Source organism: Mesoplodon mirus (genome assembly GCF_964341445.2).
Source record: "Mesoplodon mirus genome assembly, chromosome: 13".
In the NCBI taxonomy this organism is placed as follows: domain Eukaryota; kingdom Metazoa; phylum Chordata; class Mammalia; order Artiodactyla; family Ziphiidae; genus Mesoplodon; species Mesoplodon mirus.
In genome coordinates, this window is record NC_138989.1 from 7,668,024 (window position 1) to 7,690,534 (window position 22,511).

Genomic DNA, 22,511 nt, shown 5'->3' on the forward strand with positions numbered 1-22,511 from the left:
CCCCCTCCAGACTGGAAGAGCCCCGAGGGGCTCCAGGAGTCCCCCCTGGAGTGGTGGCAGCATTTGCCCATTGAACACATATGGGTACAAGTTAGCCGGGTTTCAGTGTTTTAATCAGCGTTAGCAAGGTTTGGGAGGGGGTTACAGAAACAAAGTCAGCATTTCTCGTAGCCCATCAAGGGCCGGGTTCCAGGGTTTTCGATTTCTCGTGATTTTGCAAAACTCACAGTCTGCTCGCTCAGCCCACCCCTCAAAGCTGGGACGAGGGGGCAGCTGCACACTTGAGCCCCTCATCTGTTACCAGTGCCCACATGGTCCACATCTCCAGGGGGCTGAGGCGGTGGACCAGAAGGAGCCCTCTGTACAGGCAGGGGTCCCGAGGGTCCAGGGGCCGCTGTATTCCAAACGTCTTGAAGCCAGCATGGTGCATGGGGCTCACCCCCAGCTTTTTCAGGCACATCCCCACAAAGACGTCATCAATGGGGAACAGTTCAGCCTCTTCCACAGCTGCTCGGAGGTGCTGCACAGTGGCTCTGGACATGACATACCCTCCACCCCCAGCATAGGGCGGGTAGTGGTGGGCCCTATACATGGAGGGTGGGATGAAATATTTGACCTTGGTGTTCCTGTTGGGCAGGGCCTGGCGGATGACGTCTCCCACCAGTAGGTCCTGGGCTGGGTCCCAGCCGTCCAGGAACTCCAGCACACTGGGGACATGGACAAAGACGTCGTCATCTCCCTTTAGCATGAAGTGGGCCTGGGAACAGACAGCTGCCACCCAGCGTTGCAAGTGCAGCTCCTTGAGCGTCAGGTTGAAAAAGTCCTCAGCAAAGTCCCACTGTAGGATATCATCAAACTCCCGACTCTCGTAGGCCAGCAGCTGGGCTGGGGGTGCAGGTCCTGCCACCCCCAGGAGGAACACCAGCTTCAGCTGCCGCCCCTTAGCCCAGCTTCCTGCCCGGCCCCACGTGCTGCGGATGGCCGCACGCCGCTCCACGTGGCCAGGCTGTGACTTGATGGCCAGGAGCAGAAAGGTGTCCTCGGCACAGCCCGAAGGCTCCAGCAAGATGGAGAAGTTGCGGCAGTGGCGATAGGTCAAGAAGAGGCGGTGACGGTTAGGCAGGAACAGGGAGGCGTTAGCCACCGTGTGGTTGGGTGGACACTGGCTGCGCCGGGGCCCTGGGGGAGCCCAGAAGGGCTGTCGGGCCATGGGGCCCCCCGCTGGGTGGGCCTCCTTCTTCAGGAAGAACAGGCAGCTGAGCAGCATCACAGCAAGGCTGTACAGGACCAGCCAGCCTCCCCTGCGGAACATGGCAGGGCCTGCAAGGAGAGAGCCCGTGAGCGGACCGAGCCCGGCCCTGCCCGTCCTCCACCTCCCCGGTCCCAAGGGCAACCCACGGCCCAGCAGCTAGGTCCTTTTCTTTATCTTCTTCAGCGTGTCCTCCGGCTCTTTCCAGAGTCCCTCTCCCAGAGGACAGACCAAACACACCTGCTATGCCAGCCCTCGCTTCCCTTCTGCTGTCATTAGGGGACTCTTGGGTCAACGTTTTCTCCAAAAGGACTTGCAGCCACTTTAAAACTGAGACACCACAGGTGTTTTCAGCATTTCCCACGAAGCTCAAGTACCTAGTGAGCTTTGGTGAAAATGGCACCGCTCACTTCCAAAAAACAAAAGTCTAGAGCGGCGGCAGGCCCTGCGTTTCCTGTCTCAGAGATGACGGCCCCCGGCACTGCCCTTAGGGAGTTTGCTCCTCCAGGGGGAGGGGACCACGGCAGGGCAGCAGCAGGTGGCGGAAGCCACCACAGAACACACCCACTTAACACATACTGGTACAGGTTTGCCTGAAGTATGGGTTTCCTGGGGAGTCGTTTAAATGGAGCTTTAGGGGGGGGAAAAAAAAAAAACATGCACAGGAAGAGCATGAAGGCAAATAGGAAAGCCATAGACTTGTACCAGCATGGCTCCCCTGCGGCCACCCCTCACCAGTTCTACCGCTTACTGAGTTCTGGTTTTCTCTCAGCAAGTCTCCCAGCAATACAAAGAGAAAGCTGAGAAATGGTAACTTAGTACAGTAACCTGCCCAAGAGCCACAGTAGCCAGGCAGCAGTCCCCTCCTCGTCACCTCCCCCTGCCGTGTCCTGGTCCAGCTGGCCATCACTTCGATCCGGTCTACCCGCATTAGCCTCATCCCGGTTGTCCCTGCCGCCACTGCCACAAAAGCATCTCTTCTAGCTGCCAGGGATGCAGTGGCAGGCAAGACAGGTCCCAGCCCTCACAAAGAGACCAAGAAACCAGTACGAACTTCAGGGAGTGCGGAGAAGAAATTAAAGCAGTGTGATGGAATAGAGTGACCGGAAAGGCTCTTTTAGCCCACGGTAGTTTAGAAAGCCCTCCCTGAAAAAGAACACTTGAGCAAGAACTGAACAAAGTAAGGGACCAAACCACATAAAGACCTGGGGGCGGGGGGGGGGAGAGTGGGGGAGTGGGCCGGGCAGAGGGAATAGTTAAGTGCAGAGCTCCTGAAGCAGGGCAGGAGGTGTGTAGCGTGGCTGGACCAGAAAGAACAAGGAGGAAAGTGTTAGGTGGTGAAGCGGGGGCAGTAGCCTGAGGAGGGTCACATGCAAGATCCATGGGGAAAGTTTGGGGAAAGAGCTTGTGTTTTATTGTAAGCACCACGGAGATACGTCGGAGGATTTAACAGAGGCGGTAATAAGAATTTACATTGTTTGGAAGGTCACTACTGCTCCTGCTTAGATGATGGATTGTGGAAGCGCAGAAGTGGTAACAAGAGACCAGCTAGCAAACTCTTGCATTAGTCAGTAACCAGCCGCAGCTGAGACTCGGGTGGGGGCCGTGGAGCACGAGAAAACCAGATGGATTTCAGGCGTGGAAAATGGATTTCAGGTGTGGGAGCTACGCCTGCTGTGGGGGAGGGCACCCGGGGAGGGGAAAGAGTGGGGGGCGGGTTGGTGGTGCCACTTACCGAGAAGGGCGCAAAGCCAGCTGTTTTGGTTTTGACTTGTGCGTTTCAGAGGCCCAGGCTGAGATGCGCTGTGGACCTGATTTCCCCTTTGTCCACAGCGCTCCCAATGCACGCAATCCCCCAAGCGCTTCACTGCGGGAACCAACCCGAAGCTCCCCACTCCACACACCTGCTTGTGAATCCCATTCAGTACCTGCTAAGCGTAAGCCTCCCTCCGCTCTGCGAGCCCCCAAGCCTGGTCCTTAACCGGCTCGGGCTTCGGCGAGTGCACGCCCCCCTCCAAGTGGGTGCCGCGAGCCCTAAGGGTCTGAAATTGCTTCTGGGGTCCTCACAGGGCTCGGCGACCCATCACGCTTTGATGAGGGAAAGGGTCAAGGACTGGTTCATTCTCTCCACACGACAGCCTCTAAAGGGCTCTTGTGGAGGCGCAAAGGCCCGTGGGGTCGCCAGAGCAAGGACCAGAGCCCCGCGGGGGACACCCCTCCGGGCCTGAGCACAGCGAGCGGCGCTGCCCGTCGGGGACTCCGGAGCAAGCGCCCCCAGGCTGCCCCGTCCACAACCCGCGGCTCCGGCCATTCTCGCCCCAGCGGGGCGAACAGAAGCCGACAGGCAGCAGGAGGCCACCTGGCCCCGACGGTCCACCGCAGGCGGGAGGCCGCTCCCGCGGGGCAGTACGACCGCGACCCCGCTGCTGCCAAGTCGGCTCCTCCCGCCGGGGGCTCGGCGCCCCTCCGCTCACAGTGTGACAGCCCCCTCCCAGCAGCGGGGCTCCAGGCGCCCCAGGCCAAACACCGCGCGCCCCTCGCCTACCTACCTGAGCCAAGACGCCGAGCGGACACCGGCGAGGAGCTCGCGCAGCGCAGCCGCATAAGCACGGCTCTCTCCGCGGGGCGCGGGAGGTGGGCAGGGCTCAGCGGCGACCCCTGAGCGCTGGCCACGCCCCCGCTCGGCCCACCAACCCAGCGGCAAAGGCTGGGCTTGAGGGCGCGGTCTCTGGGGGCGGGCCCGGGGCCGCCGCGGGTCCCCGCCCACCTGGGTCTGCGCAGCTCCCCGCGCACCGGCGGGTTGAGAGGCCCGGCCCTGCGGTGCTGACCGGGGGAGGCCGACCCCGCTCTCCCACGGCCAGGCTCCCCGCTCCCCACGGCCATTCCCCCGCTCCTCCCCAGCCAGGCACTCCCGCCTCCTCCCGGCCAGGCCCCCTCCCCGCTCCTCCCCACGGCCAGCACCCCGCTCCCCGGACGCGCGGCGGCGGCTGGACAGACGCGGAGCCGCGGAGTCAGAACAACCTTTAATCCCGCGCCCTATGGGAGAAGCCCCCGAAGCGCCTCCTCCGTCGAGCGGCCTTGGATCAGCTGGATCTGGATCTCCACCGTCAGGGGGTCGGGGCGGTAGTCGCTTTCGTACACGGAAACCAAAGATTTTCTTATTTCTGAGGAAATATGAAAGTGTGAATCCGGAGCGATGAGCGGGGTGGCAGTGCCGGGCCATCCCGGGCCAGCTCACGACACGTCCCGGAAACGCAAATGTGACCTCCGCCGTCCCGAGGCGAGCACGGTTTCAGAATCAGATTCCGCCCTCGGGTCTTAACCGTAATAAGGAATAAAATTAAATCACATCTAACTAGATCATTTAACAAGTCTCAGTTTGAATTACAAGATGAACTAGCTGCTTTTCTTGGAACATCATTTTCACTTGAAAGTACGCTGACAAAATATGGTTATTTCGACGTGAATATCTGGCAGATATTTTCTAAAAAAAGAATGAAGCAAGCCTGGCACTTCAGGGAAAACAACTGAAAGCATTCTGATAAATACATTTATAACATTTGAACTTTCAAGTAGAAACTAGAATTTTGTAACACTGTATCTGCCACCATGAACTTAACAGTTTTCCAATACTCAAAAGACTTTTCTGATGTTATGCTTGATGATAAAGAACGCGATTTTTGGATAATGGATAAAAAAAATGTGTCAACAGTTGGAAGATCTGCATAACTCAGTGAACCAGTATTTTACAAATAACAATTGCCAGATGTTAACAATTGTGCATGGGTAAGATAGCCGTTCAAAATGCAATGTTAAAAAAAAAAAAAGGCAATGTAGACCAATGGATTAATTTAACATAACTGATTATGAAAAAATTCACCCATATAGATTCAGTTTTCACACTGTAACAACCTTTAAAAAACTACTAGTTGTCAAGTCTCATGCAAAGAGGAATATCCACAGTTATTTAAAAGCCTATTAAAATATTTCCCTCTTTTCCAATTACATGTCCATGTGAGGTGAGATTTTCTTCATACACTTCAACTACAGCAACACATCATAGAGACTGACTGCAGAAGCAGCTATGCAAATATGGCTTCCTCAATTAAGCCAGACATTAAAGAAATTTGCAAAAATGTAAAAAAAAAAAAAAAAAGTTTTGTTTAAGCCCATTTTAACCCCAGGATTCAATCACAAATCTCATGTCCATATTTGTCTGGGTCTTCAATTCCAGTAGTGTAAGTCCTTTGTTCTTTTTCAAAGTTGTTTTGACTATTCTAGATCCTTTGAATTTCTATATGAACTTGAGAATCAGCTTGCTGATTTCTACCAAAAAAAAAGAAAAAAAGGGCTTCCCTGGTGGCGCAGTGGTTGAGAGTCCGCCTGCTGATGCAGGGGACACGGGTTCGTGCCCCGGTCCGGGAAGATCCCACATGCCGCGGAGCAGCTGGGCCCATGAGCCATGGCCGCTGAGCCTGTGCGTCTGGAGCCTGTGCTCCGCAACGGGAGAAGCCACTGCGGTGAGAGGCCCGCGTAACGCAAAAAAAAACAAACAAAAAACCCCCTCCAGGGCTATGATTGAGATTTTACTGACTCTGTAGAATAATCTGAGGAAAACCAACATCTTAACAATGCTGAATCTCCTAATCTATGTACATAGTATATATCTCCACTGATTTTGGTCTAGTTTCTCTCAGTAACATTTTATAGTTTTCAACATATAAAACTTCTATTGATAATGCTATTGTAAATGGTATTATTTAAAAATTTTAATATCTGATTGTTCATTGCTCATAATGGAAACATTTTTTGAATACTGACCCTGTATTCTGCAACCCTGTTAAACTCACTTATTAGTTTTAGAAGCTTTTCTAATATATGCATTTAGTGCAATAAATTTCTCTCTAAATACTGCTTTGTTATATCCTACTAATTTTGACATTTTGTATTTTTATTTCCATTCAGTTCAAAATACTTTCTAATTTCCCTTTTGATTTCTTCTTTGACCCATAGGTTATTTAGAAGTGTGTTATTTAGTTTCTAAAAATTTGGGGATTTTGCAAATATTTTTCTGTTTAATTCCACTGTGGTCATAGAGGATACTTTATATGACTTGAATTCTTTTTTTTTTTTTTTTTTTTGCAGTACGCGGGCCTCTCACTGTTGTGGCCTCTCCCGTTGCGGAGCACAGGCTCTGGACGCACAGGCCCAGCGGCCATGGCTCACGGGCCCAGCCGCTCCGCGGCACATGGGATCCTCCCAGACCGGGGCACGAACCCGCATCCCCTGCATCGGCAGGCGGACTCTCAACCACTGCGCCACCAGGGAGGCCCTTGACTTGAATTCTTTTAAACTTCTTGAGACTTGCTTTATGGCCCAGGTTGTAGAATATCTCAGTTCTGTGTGCACTTAAAGAATGTGTGTGTGTGTGTGTGTGTGTGTGTGTGTGTGTGTGATTGGATGGAGCGCTCTGTAGCTGTCAGTTAGCTCAAGTTAATTGGCAGTGATTCAAGTCTTCTACATGCTTATTGATTTTCTATTAGTTCTAGCAATTACTTATTTGTGCTGAAATCTCTGAATATAATTTTGGATTTGTCTATTTCTCCTTGTACTTCTATCAGCTTTTGTTTCATGTATTTTGAAACTCAATTATTAGGTGCATGCATGCTAAGGACTGTTACATCCTCCCAATGAACTGACTCCTTTATTATGAAATGACCCTCTTTATCCCTGGTAATAGTCTTTGCTCTGAAATCTACTTTGCCTGATATTAATGCAGCTACGCCCATTTTTTGATTAGTGTTAGCATGAATATCTTTTTCCATCCTTTTTATTTCTCATATTTTTGTATCTTTATATTTAAAGGGGGTTTCTGATAGGCAGATAGCTTGGTCTTACTTTTTTATCCAATCTGATCATCTCTGCCTTTTAATTGGGTATTCAGACCATTTATATTTCATGTGACTCAATATAATTGGGTTTAAGTCTACCATCTTGTTGTTTTCTATTTATCCCATATGTTCTTTGTTTTTTCTGTTTCCACCTTCAGATTAACTGAATATTTTTATAATCCCTATTTTCTCTCCTTTGTTGGCTTATTAACTAGAACCCTTTGTTGTGTTTGGTAATTGCAGTCATTGATGCTTTTGTTGTGGTCATCCATTTACAGTGCTTGGTGTCAGTTTATTTATCTCTTGTAAAAATAAAATACACTGTGTGTGTGAAAAAAAAAAGGTACAGTTCAGGAGCTTTTAGTATATTTACAATGTTGTGCAACCATCACCGCTCATTTCAGAACACTTTCATCACCGCAGATGGAAAACCCGCAGCCATTAAGCAGTCATGCCCCATTCCCTCCTTCTCCCGCCTCCAGGCAACCACTAATCTACTTTCTGTCTCTATGGATTTGACAATTCTCCACATTTCATATAAAATCATTATGTGGTCTCTTGTGTCTGGCTTCTTTCCCTTAGCATTGAGTTTTCAAGGTTTATCCGTGGTTTAGGACATGTCAGTGCTTCATTCCTTTTTGTGACGGAATAATATCCCATTGTATGGATGGACCACATTTTGTTTATCCTTTCATCTGTTGATAGCCATTTGGGCTCTTCCCACTTTTTGGCTGTTCTGAATCGAGCTGCTGTGGTCTTGCTTTAGACTTTTGCAGCAGTCTCCCAGCTGAGTGACCTGTTCTCCTACCTCTCCCTCCAAGCCAGATAGTTCTAAAAATTAAATCTAGGGACTTCCCTGATGGTCCAGTGGTAAAGAATCCGCCTTACAATGCAGGGGACACGGGTTTGATCCCTGGTCAGGGAACTAAGATCCCACGTGCCACAACTACTGAGCTTGCGTGCCTCAACTAGAGAGGCTGCCTGCTGCAAACTACAGAGCCCACGTGCCCTGGAGCCTGCACGCCACAACTAGAGAGAAGCCCACGCACCTCAACGAAGATCCCGCATGACTCAACTAAGACCAAATGTAGCCAAAGATAAATAAAATAAATAAATCTTTTTAAAAATTAAATATAAAACTTACCTATTTCAATGCTGCCACTGCCCATACAACAAGTCCAGGCTCCTTATACAGCAATCAGGGCTAATGTCCTGCAGAAGCAGGACCACCGCTGAGCCAGAAGGACCCTGGACACTCCCAACCCTGGGCCTCCCTACTCACTCCATCCTGGCCCCCACCCCAGAATGCCTGTCCTGCCCATGTCATGACCGCAGCGGGGCTGCAGGGAAGACACAGGGTTTGGTCCTCAGGGTAGACGTGGCCCTCCCACCGGCTGGAAGAGATGATTCTCCATCCTTCCACTCCTTTGGTCCCCAATCAGGCTGATCCCTCAGCAAGTCCTGCTATATTTGTGCCCTTCCCCAAATCCATATGTTGAAATCCCAGCCCCCAAAGGTGATGATGTTAGGAGGTGGGGCCTTTGGAAGGCGATTATGTCATGAGGGCAGAGGGAGACGGCTGGTCCCTTCCGCCCCGTGAGGACCCAGGGAGAAGGCACAAACCAGGAACAGGACTCTCACCTGACGCTGCTGGCAAGTTGGTCTTTGACTTCCTGGCCTCCAGAGCAGCTAGAAATGAATGTCTGTTGTTTAGAAGCCACCCACGCCGTGGAATTTTACAGCAACCTGAATGGACTAGGACTGGTCCTCAGTAAACACTCCCTGCCCCGTTCCCATCATCGGTCTTACCGTTTTTAGCTTTCTTACTCTTATTCTTCTTTGAATCCTGAGAGGAAGAACCACAAAATAAGTTCCTTGCTGGAGTGGGGGGATGCTGGGGAAGGGGTGGGTGCTCTCACCCCCGCCAGGGCCTCGACTGGTCTCCTGGGGAGCAGCTGCCCGACGTACCCGCTTCCCTGGCCCCTCGCACTCGAGAAGGCCACCCTCCATGCAGGTGACCCTTGCTGCGTCACCCCTCCAGCCCCCCCTCCTGTGGTTCTGGCCCCCTCCCCCTCCCCCCCACAGCCTGGCCAGGCTTCTGTGGGCAGGGGAGGCCAGGGGCACTGCTGTACCCTGTAAAGCGTCAGCCTGTCGGTCTCCAAGGTACGGACCACCCCAAAGTTGCACACGGTGGACACGAATGGCTCCCCGGAGAGCAGGGGCTCCAGGACCACCGGGCCACTGCCCAGCACCCGGAGGACGGGTGGGTCCTGGCGCAGATCCTTACGGAGCTCCTTCTTCTTCTTGCTCCCCTTCTGCTCCTGCGGGGAGAGGCCGGGCGAGTGGACGCGGGGAGCAGGGGACCGAGCGCGCAGCCCCCCACCACCCAGGCCACCCCACACAGACGCACCTTGGCTGGTCCCTTCTCCCCTTTGCCTGCTTTGTCTTTCCCATCTTTCCCCTTCTTGTCTTTCTCTTCCTTGTTTTTCTCCTTCCCTTTCTTGTCTGTCTCTCCCTTTCCCTTCTTAGCAGCCGAGGGACTGTTGGGGGAAGGTGGCACCGCAGGCCAGGAGAGAATCTAGGGGACAGGAGCTGGGTTGGAGCTAGCCAGGATCTTTCTGGACAGGCACCGAGGTCTGCCAACAAGGGAGCGGGGCTACAGATGCCCGACAGAAGAGCGGAACAGAGGAGAAGCGGGGCAGTGTGTGGACCCTGGAGACCAGCCTCCCACCTTCTCCTCCACGACGGTGACGGTGGTCCCTGAGAGCAGGAAGGCCCTGAGCGGCACCAGGCCCTTGAGCGTGTGCTGCATCGCGTAGTTGCAGGCGATGACGTCAGACCAGGGCTTGCGGACTGTGCTAAAGAGAACTGTCCTTGGGGAGGGGAGATGGAGACACGGGGGCCATCACCCAGGGGGCTGTGCTGGGGACCAGGGACAAGGCTGGGAGGGCACTTGGAGAAGATGTGCACACGTGGGCACAGCGTGAGGCTGTGGGGCCCGTGCTGTCAGGGAGGGCCGTGGGCCGGAGGAGAATGCAGACCGAGAAATGCAGGTGTGGTCCGGGCCCTGGTCCCAGCCCGGTGAGCATCCTTACCCCGGGGACGGGCAGAGCCGGAGATCCAGGCGCGGCCGCAGCTTGGCCAGCTCTTCTGCAGAGTCTATGGACCGCGGCAAGGGCGCTGAGGCGCCGGACTCCTCCAGCTCCCCGGACTGGGACTGGCAGGCCAGCCCAGGCCCTACGGAGTCTTCAGCCTCCTTGATGGGCTCTTTGGGGATGTCCTCACCTAGCTGTTCCGTGCTGGGCGAGGGCTTGACGATCTACCACAGAAAACACGAAAACACGTCCAGGGCTGCCGGCCTCAGAGCTCTCACCAGACACTATGTGAAGGTGGTGTAAATGGGCACCAGTGTTTGACGGATGTGAAGCAAAGCAAACACGTGGACTTACAAGGCAGGAAGTTATAAAAAAACTTACCAGTCCTGTTTTTTCTGAAAGTTCTATGTTAACAGTAAAAACAGTAACAACTTCCACATTAGCTGGGGACCCTCGCGTTTTTTGGGTTCTTTTGGCCATGCCCTGCGGCACATGGGACCTTAGTTCCCTGACCGGGGGTCGAACCCGCGCCCCCTGCAATGGAAGCGCAGTCTTAACCACTGGCCCGTCAGGGAAGTCCTGGCCCCAGGCATTTCTCCTAGTGGGATGCCACCATTGGGTTTTCATGTGACAGGAAAGGAGCCGGGAGGCGCAGGGGGAGTTGGAGAACGCGGTGGGGAAGCCGGCAGCTCCCTTGTTATGTCCTTTGCTCCCATTTCAGGGAGGATGGGAAGGGGTGAACAGGTTTGAGAATTACTCCAGCTGCAAGAAACGGGCTGAGTGGAAGCCAGTTTCCTGCTCAGAGTAGGGTATGAATTGGAAAGATCCATGTTAAGGGTTCTCCTGGGTCCCCAAAGCCGTTGTGCCTGCACAGGAGCCCCTGAGCACCCGAGAGCAGAGCCCCCGTGGACACACCTCAGCCAGCACGCGGCCGTATTCATTTCCTTCGCCTTCCTCATCTTCCACAAACTCGTACGTTACATAATAGCTGTAAGTGATGAAAGGGCCTTGGGGCCCTGGTTCCGGGTCCAAGACCGAGGAGTCCAGAACCCCTGTGACATGTCCAACAGTCACCACCAACCGCGCCTCCTGCGCCAGGAGATCTGCAGGGGGGAACGGGCAGGGGTGGGGGGAGCCGCGGGGAGGGCGTGGGCAGGCAGACAGCGGGGGAGGGCAGGCGAGCTCAGCTCCTGCCTTCTTTCCTCCGAGCAGGGCTGAGCCTCACTCTGCAGACTTGGGTTCGAATCCCAGCTCTACCAAGTTCAACACACCGTGATCTGGGGTAAGTCTCTTTTGGGCAAGAGGCCCCTCTTAAGCCTTGTTTTCCTGATGTGTAAAATGGGAATGGTAGTAGCTACTTTGCAGGGTACTTACAGGTGGAGACTATGTTACCTTAGCCCGGACTGGTACTCCGCAGGCGTCGCTATTTTTATCCATGTTTTGTCACCCTGACCTTGAGAAGGCTCTGGTGCAGCTTGTGCTGTGAGCCACAAGGGGGTGATCTCAAGCCACCACGGACAACATTTCAAGAATGTTTCCCGTTTGTCTAGGAAGGGAGGGGACTGTGAGGGTCCCAGCCTCCCTACCATTTCTGTTGCCAAATCTCAATCACGACGATCAAAATCTGGGAGAGAACTCTGACCAAGAAGGTGACCTACACCTGACCAGGGTCTGGGTCAGCCAGGGAGCTGGATGACAGACAGACATGTGCAGCCAGTAGGGTGATGGGCGGGCCAGCAGGTCCCCCAACCCCCCGCCCTGCCCTGCACATCGGCTCCCTCACCCCCGCTGTGGCTGAGCCCACGGAACAGATGCTTCTCGCTGGGGGCCACGGCGATGTCGTCCAGCACGCAGAGGCCGGACAGGCTATCGATGATGAAGCCCCGGTAGCAGGGCACCAGGGCCAGCGGGTTCCCCTGCAGCACCAGCAACCTCAGGCGCCGCAGCGTTCGGAGGCCGGCCACCATGCCCTGCAGGTCCGTCAGGTCGTTGAAGCTCAGGTCCAGGGAGATGAGGTTGGGCCTGGAAGGTGAGTGGGACCGCCAGAAGTCAAGAGGCCAGCTAAGCAAAGGGGTGGGGACAGGTAGCTGTGGTCTTGCCACGGCGCCTGCATCCCCCAGCACCCCGAGTCCCCGATGGACAAGGCCTGGTGCTGAGGATGGGATGGGAGGCTGTGCCCATCCTCAACTCCCAAGCTCTGTGCTGCCCTTGACCTGGGTTAGCCCCCCTGTTGGGAAGGGGCTCCTGGTTCTCCCAGTGCCCTCCCTCCTTGCTGTGGCATAGAGGTGGCCACCGCCACATCCTGCCTCTACCGGACTTCCACGTGTACAGACCTCTTCTCAGTTAAGGGTCTATCTCCCAGAGAACCTAATACGGGGTTGTGCATCTAGAAGGTTCTCAGCAGAGAGGGACAAACTGGCGAGGAAGGCGGAGGGGAGCCTCTGCGCGGAGGAGCAGCGGGTGGGGGTAGGAGAGGTCAGTAAATAGGGGGGCCTGGGAAGAGGGTGCATGAGGCTTGAGGGGTCTAGAAGCTGGAGGACGCCCTCCAGAGTCAGACCAGCGCCTGACCACAGGAAGCCATCTGGTTCATTTCCTGGGGAACGTGGGTGAAGAAGAACTGGCCGGGGAGGGCAGAGGAGGCGCCCTGCACCCCGACCTGGAGAAGAGGGCCTCCCTGCTGCACAAAGCAGAAAGCAAAGCAATTTCAGCTCTGAGAACAGAGGCACAAAAACAAACAGAACCAAAGCCCACAAGGGGACAACGCATCAGTACAGTCCCGTCATCACGTGTGACGGCCTCCCAGCTGTTGAGTTCAGGAACTTCAACTCCCCTCTCTCCCTCCTCTCATCCTGCCCAGGATGTTGGCCAGCCAGTGACGAAAACACCCGAGAAGAACATTTCATGCTGACCGGCACACAGATTTTACCCAATATCAGCCTCCTTCAAGAGAACTGGTGGAAACATCAGCAAAATGGATTCTCAGGAAGTATATATACCCTCCTTCTAAATTCAAAACAGCAAAAGACAGAGGTTTCACACATTTGTGTTTCTATGAAATCCATACTCAGCATTAAGCAGGTTATGTTCTCATCAGTCTGTTTTCCAAATCAAAAACCAGAACACTTAGAACTCTGTCCATGGTACGAGTCTGAACTCAGCTGACACACAAAGTCCAAAGTGTATGTTTCCTTCCTGTGCTACACACCCTGACGGCTGAGGTCAGTGGAGGGAAGGGATCCGGAATTGCACACGGCCAAGGCTGTGAAGAGGCAGCTTGGCCAAGAGTAGGGAAAGAGGAGGAAGGAGGAAATTAGGGTCAGAGAGACGGGCCTTCCACGAGCACGTTCCCAGGAGACCTGGGAAAGCAGGGAAGCGATGTTGCCCTGCGCCCCATTCCCCCTTCTGGGCCATGAAGAAAGCAACAGTCATGAACGTCAGCCCGGGGAAGTACTGCCCAGGATGCTGAGCCCCGGGAATCCTCAGAGCTTCTCTGACAGGCCTCCCTGGCCCCGCTTCCTCTGATGGATGTTCACAGGTGGTATCTGAGGCCCTGAGGCTCCTCAGATCCAGCGTTTCAGTTTCCCACTGCTCACCCACCAAGAAGACAAAGTCAAACCGAGAGCTGTCTGTAGGGCAGCAGTTCTCAACTGGGGGTTGTTTTGCCCCCCAGTGGACATTTGGTGCTGTCTGGAGACCTGCTGGTTGTCGCAGCTGGTGTGGGGTGGGTGCTACTGGCATCTGGTGGGTAGAGGCCGGGGATGCTGCTCCACCTACGGCAGTGCCCAGGACGGCCCTCACAACCAAGAATTAGCTGGCCTGAGTGTCAGCAGAAACCCCGAAGCAAAAGGTCCCACTCATTCCCAATACCTCTTGGTGTCCTTCCCTGGGCTTCAGTGGGATTTTCTGTTTATTGGGTCAGAGAAATAAATCCTAGGTCTGGACTTAGCAGCCCACCAGGAGTTATTATAGAGAAGAGTAAAGCTGAGTTCTCTGAACCGCCAGCACGGAATGGCCCCAATCTAACGCTCACCCCCTCCCTCCCTCTTTCCACGTGGGGCTCCCGAGTTACCAGTAATCACTGGTGACGTACAGACTCTCCAGGGGGCCCAGAAGCTTGTTGTGACCCAATCCCAAGTGCTGGAGCCTTGGGGGCGGGCGGGTGCACAGACACTCCATGCTGGTCATCCTGTTGCCGTAGAGCTCCAGCACCTGCGACGCGGGTGGAAAGACAGCCTGTGAGCCCAGACAAAATGGAACCCACTCCCTGCTTCCGCCCTGGGCAGCTCAGGAGAGGAATTAACGAAGTACTCATGCCTCATCTCCCTGTGCCCACCTGGACCCCCTTCTAAGAATCCGGGAAGAAAATATTCCTGCAGCAGGTGTCAGAAAGTTTCTTTTCCAATGAAAAGACAACCCTCAGAATGGGAGAAAATATTTGCAAATGAAGCAACTGACAAAAGATCAATATCCAAAATATACAAACAGCTCATGCAACTCAATATTAAAAACACCAATAACCCAATCAAAAAATGGGCGGAAGACCTAAATAGACATTTCTCCAAAGAGAACATACAGATGGCTAAGAGGCACAAGAAAATATGCTCAACATCACTAATTATTAGAGAAATGCAAATCAAAACTACAATGAGGTATCATCTCACACCGGTCAGAATGGCCATCATTTAAAAAAATCGACAGACAGGGCTTCCCTGGTGGCGCAGTGGTTAGAAATCCACCTGCCAATGCAGAGGACACAGGTTCGAGCCCTGGTCCGGGAAGATCCCACATGCCGTGGGGCAACTGGGCCTGTGCGCCACAGCTACTGGGCCTGCACTCTAGAGCCCCCGAGCCACAACTGCTGAGGCCCGTGTGCCTAGAGCCTGTGCTCCGCAACAAGAGAGGCCGCCACAATGAGAGGCCTCCGCACCGCAGTGAAGAGCAGTCCCCACTCACCGCAACTAGAGAAAAACCTGCGCGCAGCAACAAAGACCCAACACAGCCAAAAATAAATAAAATAAAATAAATAAAACTTAAAAAATATCTACAAACAATAAATGCTGGAGAGGGTGTGGAGAAAAGGGAACCCTCTTGCACTGTTGGTGGGAATGTAAATTGATACAGCCACTATGGAGAACAGTATGGAGGTACCTTAAAAAACTAAAAACAGAATTACCATATGACCCAGCAATCCCACTACTGGGCATATACCCTGAGAAAACCATAATTCAAAAAGAGTCATGTACCAAAATGTTCATTGCAGCTCTATTTACAGTAGCCAGGACATGGAAGCAACCTAAATGTCCATCAACAGAGGAATGGATAAAGAAGATGTGGTATATATATACAATGGAATATTACTCAGCCATAAAAAGGAATGAAACTGGGTCATTTACAGAGATGTGGATGGATCTAGAGAGTGTCATACAGAGTGAAGTAAGTCAGAAAGAGAAAAACAAATATCATATATTAATGCATATATGTGGAATCTAGAAAAATGATACAGATGATCTTATTTGCAAAGCAGAAATAGACACAGATGTAGAGAACAAATGTATGGATACCAAGGGGGAAATTGGGGGTGGGAGGAATTGGGAGATTGGGATTGACATATATACACTGTTGATACTATGTATAAAATAGGTAACTACTGAGAACATACTGTATAGCACAGGGAACTCTACTTAATGCACCGTGGTGACCTAAATGGGACCGAAATCCAAAAAAGAGGGAATATATGTATACGTATAACTGATTCATTTTGCTGTACAGTAGAAACTAACACAACATTGTAAAGCAACTATACTGCAATAAAAATTAATCTTAAAAATTAAAAAAAGTTTCCTTTCCTTTTGTGAAGGAAACTTTAAAATATGGAGTGGAGGTGATGTCTGAGAGAGTGGGAAAGGAAATGAGTTAACACTTTTTAAATTTTTATTTATTTATTTATTTTTATTTTTGGCTGTGTTGGGTCTTCGTTGCTGCGCGTGGTCATTGCTGCGTGTGGGCTTTCTCTAGTTGTGGCGAGTGGGGGCCACTCTTCATTGCTGTGCGCGGGCTTCTCATTGTGGTGGCTTCTCTTGTCACGCAGCATGGGCTCTAGGCACACAGGCTCAGTAGTTGTGGTGCACAGGCTTAGTTGCTCTGCGGCACATGGGATCTTCCCGGGCCAGGACTTGAACCTGTGTCCCCTGCATTGACAGGCAGATTCATAACCACTGCACCACCAGGGAAGCCCCAAGTTAACATTTTTGCAACTTCTTGACTCATGGCAGTTGTCTCTGGGAAAGCCAAAGGGCCCCTGGCTGGAATAGGGAATAAACCCAAAGATAACAGAGTTCTTGTATTTCTCCTCCAAGGCCTTGCCCACTTTCTTCCTGAGCCCAGTACTGAGCCATACTTCTGAGCCTCTTCTGCCACAAAATCTAGTAGTCTCAGCATTTAATTTAAAATTGAGACCACTTTGATATGCTCAGCTGAAGACTCGTAATAAAGCCTGGCCTACCTCTTTTTGGGGCTTCCCTGGTGGCACAGTGGTTAAGAATCTGCCTGCCAATGCAGGGGACACGGGTTCGAGCCCTGGTCTGGGAAGATCCCACATGCCGTGGAACAACTAAGCCCGTGAGGCACAACTACTGAGCCTGTGCTCTAGAGCCCGCGAGCCACAACTACTGAGCCTGCGCTCTAGAGCCCGTGAGCCACAACTACTGAGCCCACGTGCCACAACTACTGAAGCCCGTGCGCCTAGAGCCTGTGCTCCACAACATGAGAAGCCACCGCAATGAGAAGCCCACGCACCGCAACGAAGAGTAGCCCCCACTCGCCGCAACTAGAGAAAGCCCACGCGCAGCAGCGAAGACCCAACACAGCCAAAAATAAATAAATTTATTAAAAATAAAGTATTCTTAAAAGAAAAAAAGCCTGGCCTACCTCTTTTTAAAACTTTTTTATTGTGGTAAAATATATATAATTTGCCATTTCAACCCTTTTTAAGTGGACAATTCAGCAGCATTAGTACATTCACTTAATGTACAACCATCATTACTATCCATTACTCCAAACAGAAACTGTGTACCCATTAAGCTGTAAGTCCCCAATCCTTCCCCCTGGTAACCTCTAACCTACTTTCTGTCTCTATGGATTTGCCTCTTCTAGATATTTCATGCAGTGCAATCATCTAATACATGGCCTTTTGTGTCCGGCCTCCTTCATTCAGCATCATGTTTTCAAGGTCATCCATGTTGTACATGTGTCATTCCTTTTTATGACGGTGTGGACAAGACCACATTTTGCCGCTCCATTCATCTGCTGATAACAAGCGGGCTGTGTCTACCTTTTGGCTATTGTGAATAGCGCTGCTGTGAACACTGGCGTACAGGAATCTGTCTGATTCCTGCCTTGTATTCTTTGGGGTGTATACCTAGGAAGGGAATTGCTGGGTCATGTGGAAATTCTAGGTTTAACTTTTTGAGGGATCAGGCCTACCTCTCCAAAGCCTGAGGCCGGCCCTTAGCACAGTCACGATGGCCAAACCTTCTGTGTGGGGGGCAGCAGAGGGGCAGGGCCTCTGGGCAGCACTGGCTCCAAGACCTGGAACAGAACCTGGGCTCCTTTACCTTGAGAGTTGGGGGCAGGTTGGTGGTGTCAATCTCCTCGATTTGATTAGCACACAGCACCAACTCTTCAAGCTTCACAAATTTCAGGAGGTCTCTGTCCACCAGGCTCACCTGGAAGGGAGGAACGGGAGCTCAGAGCTCCAGCGCATGAGGCGGCACTGGAGTGAGGACGGCAATGGCGCGTCCATCTGCAGAGAGTGACCGCCCCACACCCCAAGCCCTTTCTTCTCTTGCACGCCTTTCCTGCCAGGATCCGCGTGCCTCGGCCGTCGCAGTGGCCTGTCACCTCTCAACCTTCACGCCTCCTCTGACTGTAGGTGTTGGACAACTTCCAGCTCATGTCCTGTGTCCCTTGTTGGACTGTCAGCTCCTGAAGCCAGGAATCCCACCTTCTCCACTGTCTACCCCAGAGCCACAGTGAATCCTATGGTCTTAAGGAATCTTTCTAGTTTACACCCAGCAGGGTCAGACCAGAAGCTTCAGGAGGGGTCTGTCTGTGAATCCTCAGTTGACTTTGGCTTCAAGGACATTAGGGGCCCTTCCCGGCTGGGCCTCCCTTCTCTGGGGTAACAGACTGGGCCAGCTCGCCAAGATTGTTGGCCCTGCTCTGTGGACAAGCTGGTGAGATTAATTAGGAGGAGAGAAGAGCTAGGTCTTACCACCAAGGCCCGTAAGGGGAATGGCCCCCCTAACACCGACTCTGTGCCTGGTGTTCGCCCCCAGTGCTCACCTGCTTGTCCACCACCCGTAGCGACCTGAAGTAGGTGTAGAAGAAGCTGTCTTTGAGCATCAGGGGATTCTGGATGGCCAGCTCTCTCAGAAAACAGTCCTCAGCGCTTGAGCCCTCCAGCAGGGCCCAGGGTGAGTGGGGGCTGCAGACCAGGCCCAGCAGGGCATCCACCGTCTCCTCCCTGGGGCCCACAGCGTCCTCGTCTCTGGGGATCAGCTCCCGCCATGCTCGGTAAGTTTGAGGAAGAAAGCGCGACTTATTCTGCAGAGGTGGAGGCAGAGAATTTCTCTCGTTATGACTCAGCCCCTCTCAAGGACTCAAAACTCTCAAAACGCAATCGATTGTAAAACAGGACAATCAGGGAGAGTTTCGAAGCCGGGAGGTGCAAAAGGCAATCTGTGGGCTGTAACGAGCCAAGGGAAGGTGTTTGAAGAAGAGGCAGCAAAGCCTGCAAAGGTAAATTCAGAGCCTTGAGATGCCGTAAGTGGACGATGAACAATTTCGGTCCTGGAGTTTACTCTCTCCCACTCCTTCCTCTTGAGACACATCTATCTATGAAACCCCCAAGTTCAGCACAACGCCAGGCACATAGTAGGTGCCCAATCAATGTTTGTTGTTGAAACAAATAAATTAGTTCCTTGATTGGTATCTCAGTTTTCTCTTCTATGAAAATGGAAACCAGCCGACAAGAGTAGGTGGGGCCCCAGCTTCCCACCAAGTCCACGGGAACCCTTCAGGACTCAAGACTTCCGGGCACACCTGGGAAGCCCCGGGTTCTCAATGTCATGCTCCTTGTGCACTTAGGTGATGAGGATGGCCCCTGTGGCCACAGCACAGCAGGGTCCTAACTGCAAACCTTGCTCTCAGGATGAGCTTTCCACCCCAAAGGAGCCCGGTGTCTTTAAGACAGCCAGGGGCCTGCCCCGGATCCGCCTGATGCGCTCAGGATGGGGTCCTGCTCTGGTGGGTGGGGGGGTCCCTGCCCTCCACCCTGGGTCAGCGCCCACAGGCCCCGGGGGGCCTATCCCGTCCACCCCTGCAGTGCCCCTCTTCCCACAGTCCATCCCCATTACCCCCCACCACGCCCCAGTCAGGACTATCCCTAAACGCCCAGACACAAACATCCTCTCAGGCTTCTACAGACCAGCCAACTCCTGGGGCTGGCAGCCCCCTAAAGCACCCCGGGCCAGCACCACCCCAGCCCCGCTTTCCGCCCCTAGGCCCCGGCCTGGCCCCTGGTCAGTCCCCTCCGTCCCTCACAGCCCCGAGCCCCTCCTCCAGCCGCCCCGCCAGCGCCCGCACCCAGCTGCCCGTGCCGCACGGGAACTCGTGCAGACACAACTGCCGCAGGTGCTCCCGGACCGCGGCGCTCACTGTCAGGGCGGGCGGCTCCATGATCGCGCGTTCTCCACGGCACCCGGTTGCTAGGCAACCGCTAGGAAGCGCGCGTGCGCCAGGGCGGGCGCGTGCTCCAGCAGGCGGGGGCGCGCGGCCGCGCCGGCCCTCGTGAAACCCACTACCTCCCCTTGCGGGCGAACTTTTCCCAGCCGGGAATCTGAGACCCCCGACTCAGCCCCACGTGCGCTGGGTTAAAAATACACTTCACGGGCTTCCCTGGTGGCACAGTGGTTGGGAGTCCGCCTGCCGATGCAGGGGGACGCGGGTTCATGCCCCGGTCCGGGAAGATCCCACATGCCGCGGAGTGGCTGGGCCCGTGGGCCATGGCCGCTGAACCTGCGCGTCCGGAGCCTGTGCTCCGCAACGGGAGAGACCACAACAGTGAGAGGCCCGCGTACCGCAAAAAAAAAACCAAACCAAACCAAACCAAAAAAACACTTCCCCACCACAGCCTGGGGGTTATAACCTTGGGGGGCCCCAGCAGGTACTGAGCGCTTCCCAGTTGTTAATCTGTTTCTATTTCTACTCCGAAGCCCCCTCGGAATAAAGTGTTAATTCCCATCCCTGTTTGGCAGAACTGGAGAGGAGAAATGAGCCCAGGGCCAAATAATCTGAACACTCTCGTCGGTGGATTCCAAGGTGGATCTCTTTAATCCCCGAGTCAGGGGTTTTAATCACTGTCCATCTATACAACCGTTTAGCACCAAGGCCCCATTTTAGACTCGTCCAGTCTCATTCATCTCTCCATCCTCCCAGCACCTAGCCCACTGCCCAACATTCTAAGCACTCCTGGGCACCGGTTTGTGAAATTAATGGGGTAAGATGATTCTGGTTCCTATAATTTGGAAATGCAACTTCTTGAATGAGATCTAATTTACATAACTAAAATCCACCCGTTTAAAGTGTACAATTCTGTGGTTTTTAATATATTCACAGTGCCACTATATTCGTCGTGCAGCTGTCACTGTAATCTAATTTTCAACGTTTTCCTCACCCCAAAAGGAAACACCATCCATTAGCAGTCAAGCCCCACACCCACCCCCATTTGCCCAGTCCCTGCCAACCACTAATATGCTTTCTTTCTCTGTAATTGCATCTTCTAGACATTTCATGTAAGTGGAGTTATACGGTATTTGTCCTTCCATGACTGGCTTCTTTCACAGCATAATGGTTTCAAGGTTCATCTATGTTGTAGCATGTGTCCGTACTGCATTCCTTCTTATGGCTGAATAATTTTCTATATATGGGTAGAAGGCATTTTGTTTATCCATCCATTCATCAGTTGATGGACATTAGAGTTGTTTCCACTTTTTTTTTTTTTTTGCGGTACGCAGGCCTCTCACTGTTGTGGCCTCTCCCGTTGCAGAGCACAGGCTCTGGACGCGCAGGCTCAGCGGCCATGGGTCATGGGCCCAGCCACTCCGCGGCATGTGGGATCTTCCCGGACCGGGGCACGAACCCGCGTCCCCTGCATCGGCAGGCGGACTCCCAACCACTGCGCCACCAGGGAAGCCCTCATTGTATTTTACATAGCAGTGTTTTCTATAACCTCTTCACATTGGAGTACTTAAGGCCATAAACCTTATTTTTTTTATTACCACTGAATAATCTTTTTCTAAAGTGAAAGAAGCAAGCAAGGCTTGGTGGGGATGTTAGGAAAAAAATTATTGGGGGTAAAATGTGACTTAACAATTAATTGTTCATTTCCACTGTGCAGGTCTCCTGATGGGTCGGGTTGAGTAGGGCTGGACGGACAGGGTCACTACTCCCACCTGTGTCATCAGACCTCCCACTCCTCAGAGCGCCCAGGTGGGAGGGACCCACACTTTTCACTCTGGAGCTCCAGAGCCTCCCCTTTCCTCTGCATCACTTTCACTGTTCAGGGGACCAGTCACTTGAACGCCGCCTGGCCAAATGCCCAGGTTAAATCGCCCCTGTCGGACATGTCTCCCTGCTACCAGAACACACTTGGCAAAGAGCAGCAAACAGGCCCCAGTGCCCTGGGGATGTGAGCCCTGGGATGTCGGGGCCCAAAGTCACTTCCAGGGTCTGAGTAGCCCCCTGGGTCCCACACACCGACCCCAGGGAGCCCACCTCCCCACTGACTCCAGTCCCTGCCTTTGTGTGGCAGGTTCTGGTCTGACACCTCTGAAGATCTTGACCTGGAGGCCTCAGCCTGAGACTCAGAGGGGATGGAGCTTGTGCAGTGTCTGGCAGCTTAAATGAGACACGAGGCCAAGGAAGGAGGGCCGCCTCTCTGCTCCCCCTCCGCTCCTGAGTCAGCTAGTGAGTGCCGGTTACTTCCTGTCTGAGCTGTACAGATTTAGCATTAATTTTAGAGATATGTCTTATTTTTAGCACTGGAGGCTCTTACATCAAGCAAAATTGGTCTCCTCCTTGGTTTATTTTTTAAACATTTCTATGTAGAATAACACACAAGTATAGAAAAGCACCCTCCGCAAAGGGAGGCCTCAGTGAATTACAATGGGCATTCCACTCTGGGGAGCAGTAGTTTTTCCCTCTGTAAAAGCCCAG

The 22,511-nt window shown here is 53.0% G+C and overlaps 2 protein-coding genes across 8 annotated transcripts; both read right to left on the minus strand.

Moving 5' to 3' along the window:
- Positions 1-85: 85 nt before the first annotated feature.
- Positions 86-4,071, minus strand: B3GNT4 (UDP-GlcNAc:betaGal beta-1,3-N-acetylglucosaminyltransferase 4). 2 transcript variants are annotated; one of them, XM_082639927.1, is made up of 3 exons: positions 2,723-4,071; positions 2,078-2,272; positions 86-1,320 (listed from the first exon to the last, which is right to left on the minus strand). In XM_082639927.1, exons 2-3 carry the CDS (start codon positions 2,187-2,189, stop codon positions 251-253), a joined length of 1,182 nt encoding a protein of 393 aa, XP_082496053.1. In that variant the 5' UTR covers positions 2,190-2,272; positions 2,723-4,071; the 3' UTR covers positions 86-250. The 2 variants fall into 2 exon arrangements, with proteins under 2 accessions (XP_082496053.1, XP_082496052.1); XM_082639926.1 differs by having other exon boundaries at positions 2,078-4,071.
- Positions 1,206-19,982, minus strand: LRRC43 (leucine rich repeat containing 43). Of its 6 annotated transcripts, none has more exons than XM_082639922.1 (14): positions 19,881-19,982; positions 18,579-18,839; positions 17,849-17,959; positions 14,305-14,444; positions 12,019-12,257; positions 11,151-11,338; positions 10,236-10,459; positions 9,872-10,013; positions 9,551-9,718; positions 9,273-9,461; positions 8,950-8,986; positions 8,782-8,829; positions 4,271-4,413; positions 1,206-1,320 (listed from the first exon to the last, which is right to left on the minus strand). In XM_082639922.1, exons 1-13 carry the CDS (start codon positions 19,971-19,973, stop codon positions 4,286-4,288), a joined length of 1,968 nt encoding a protein of 655 aa, XP_082496048.1. In that variant the 5' UTR covers positions 19,974-19,982; the 3' UTR covers positions 1,206-1,320; positions 4,271-4,285. The 6 variants fall into 6 exon arrangements, 5 of the variants coding, with proteins under 5 accessions (XP_082496048.1, XP_082496050.1, XP_082496049.1 ...); XR_014295665.1 differs by lacking the exon at positions 1,206-1,320 and adding an exon at positions 8,285-8,352 and having other exon boundaries at positions 4,366-4,413; XM_082639924.1 differs by lacking the exon at positions 1,206-1,320 and having other exon boundaries at positions 4,192-4,413; positions 14,326-14,444.
- Between the last annotated feature and the right edge of the window lie 2,529 nt (positions 19,983-22,511).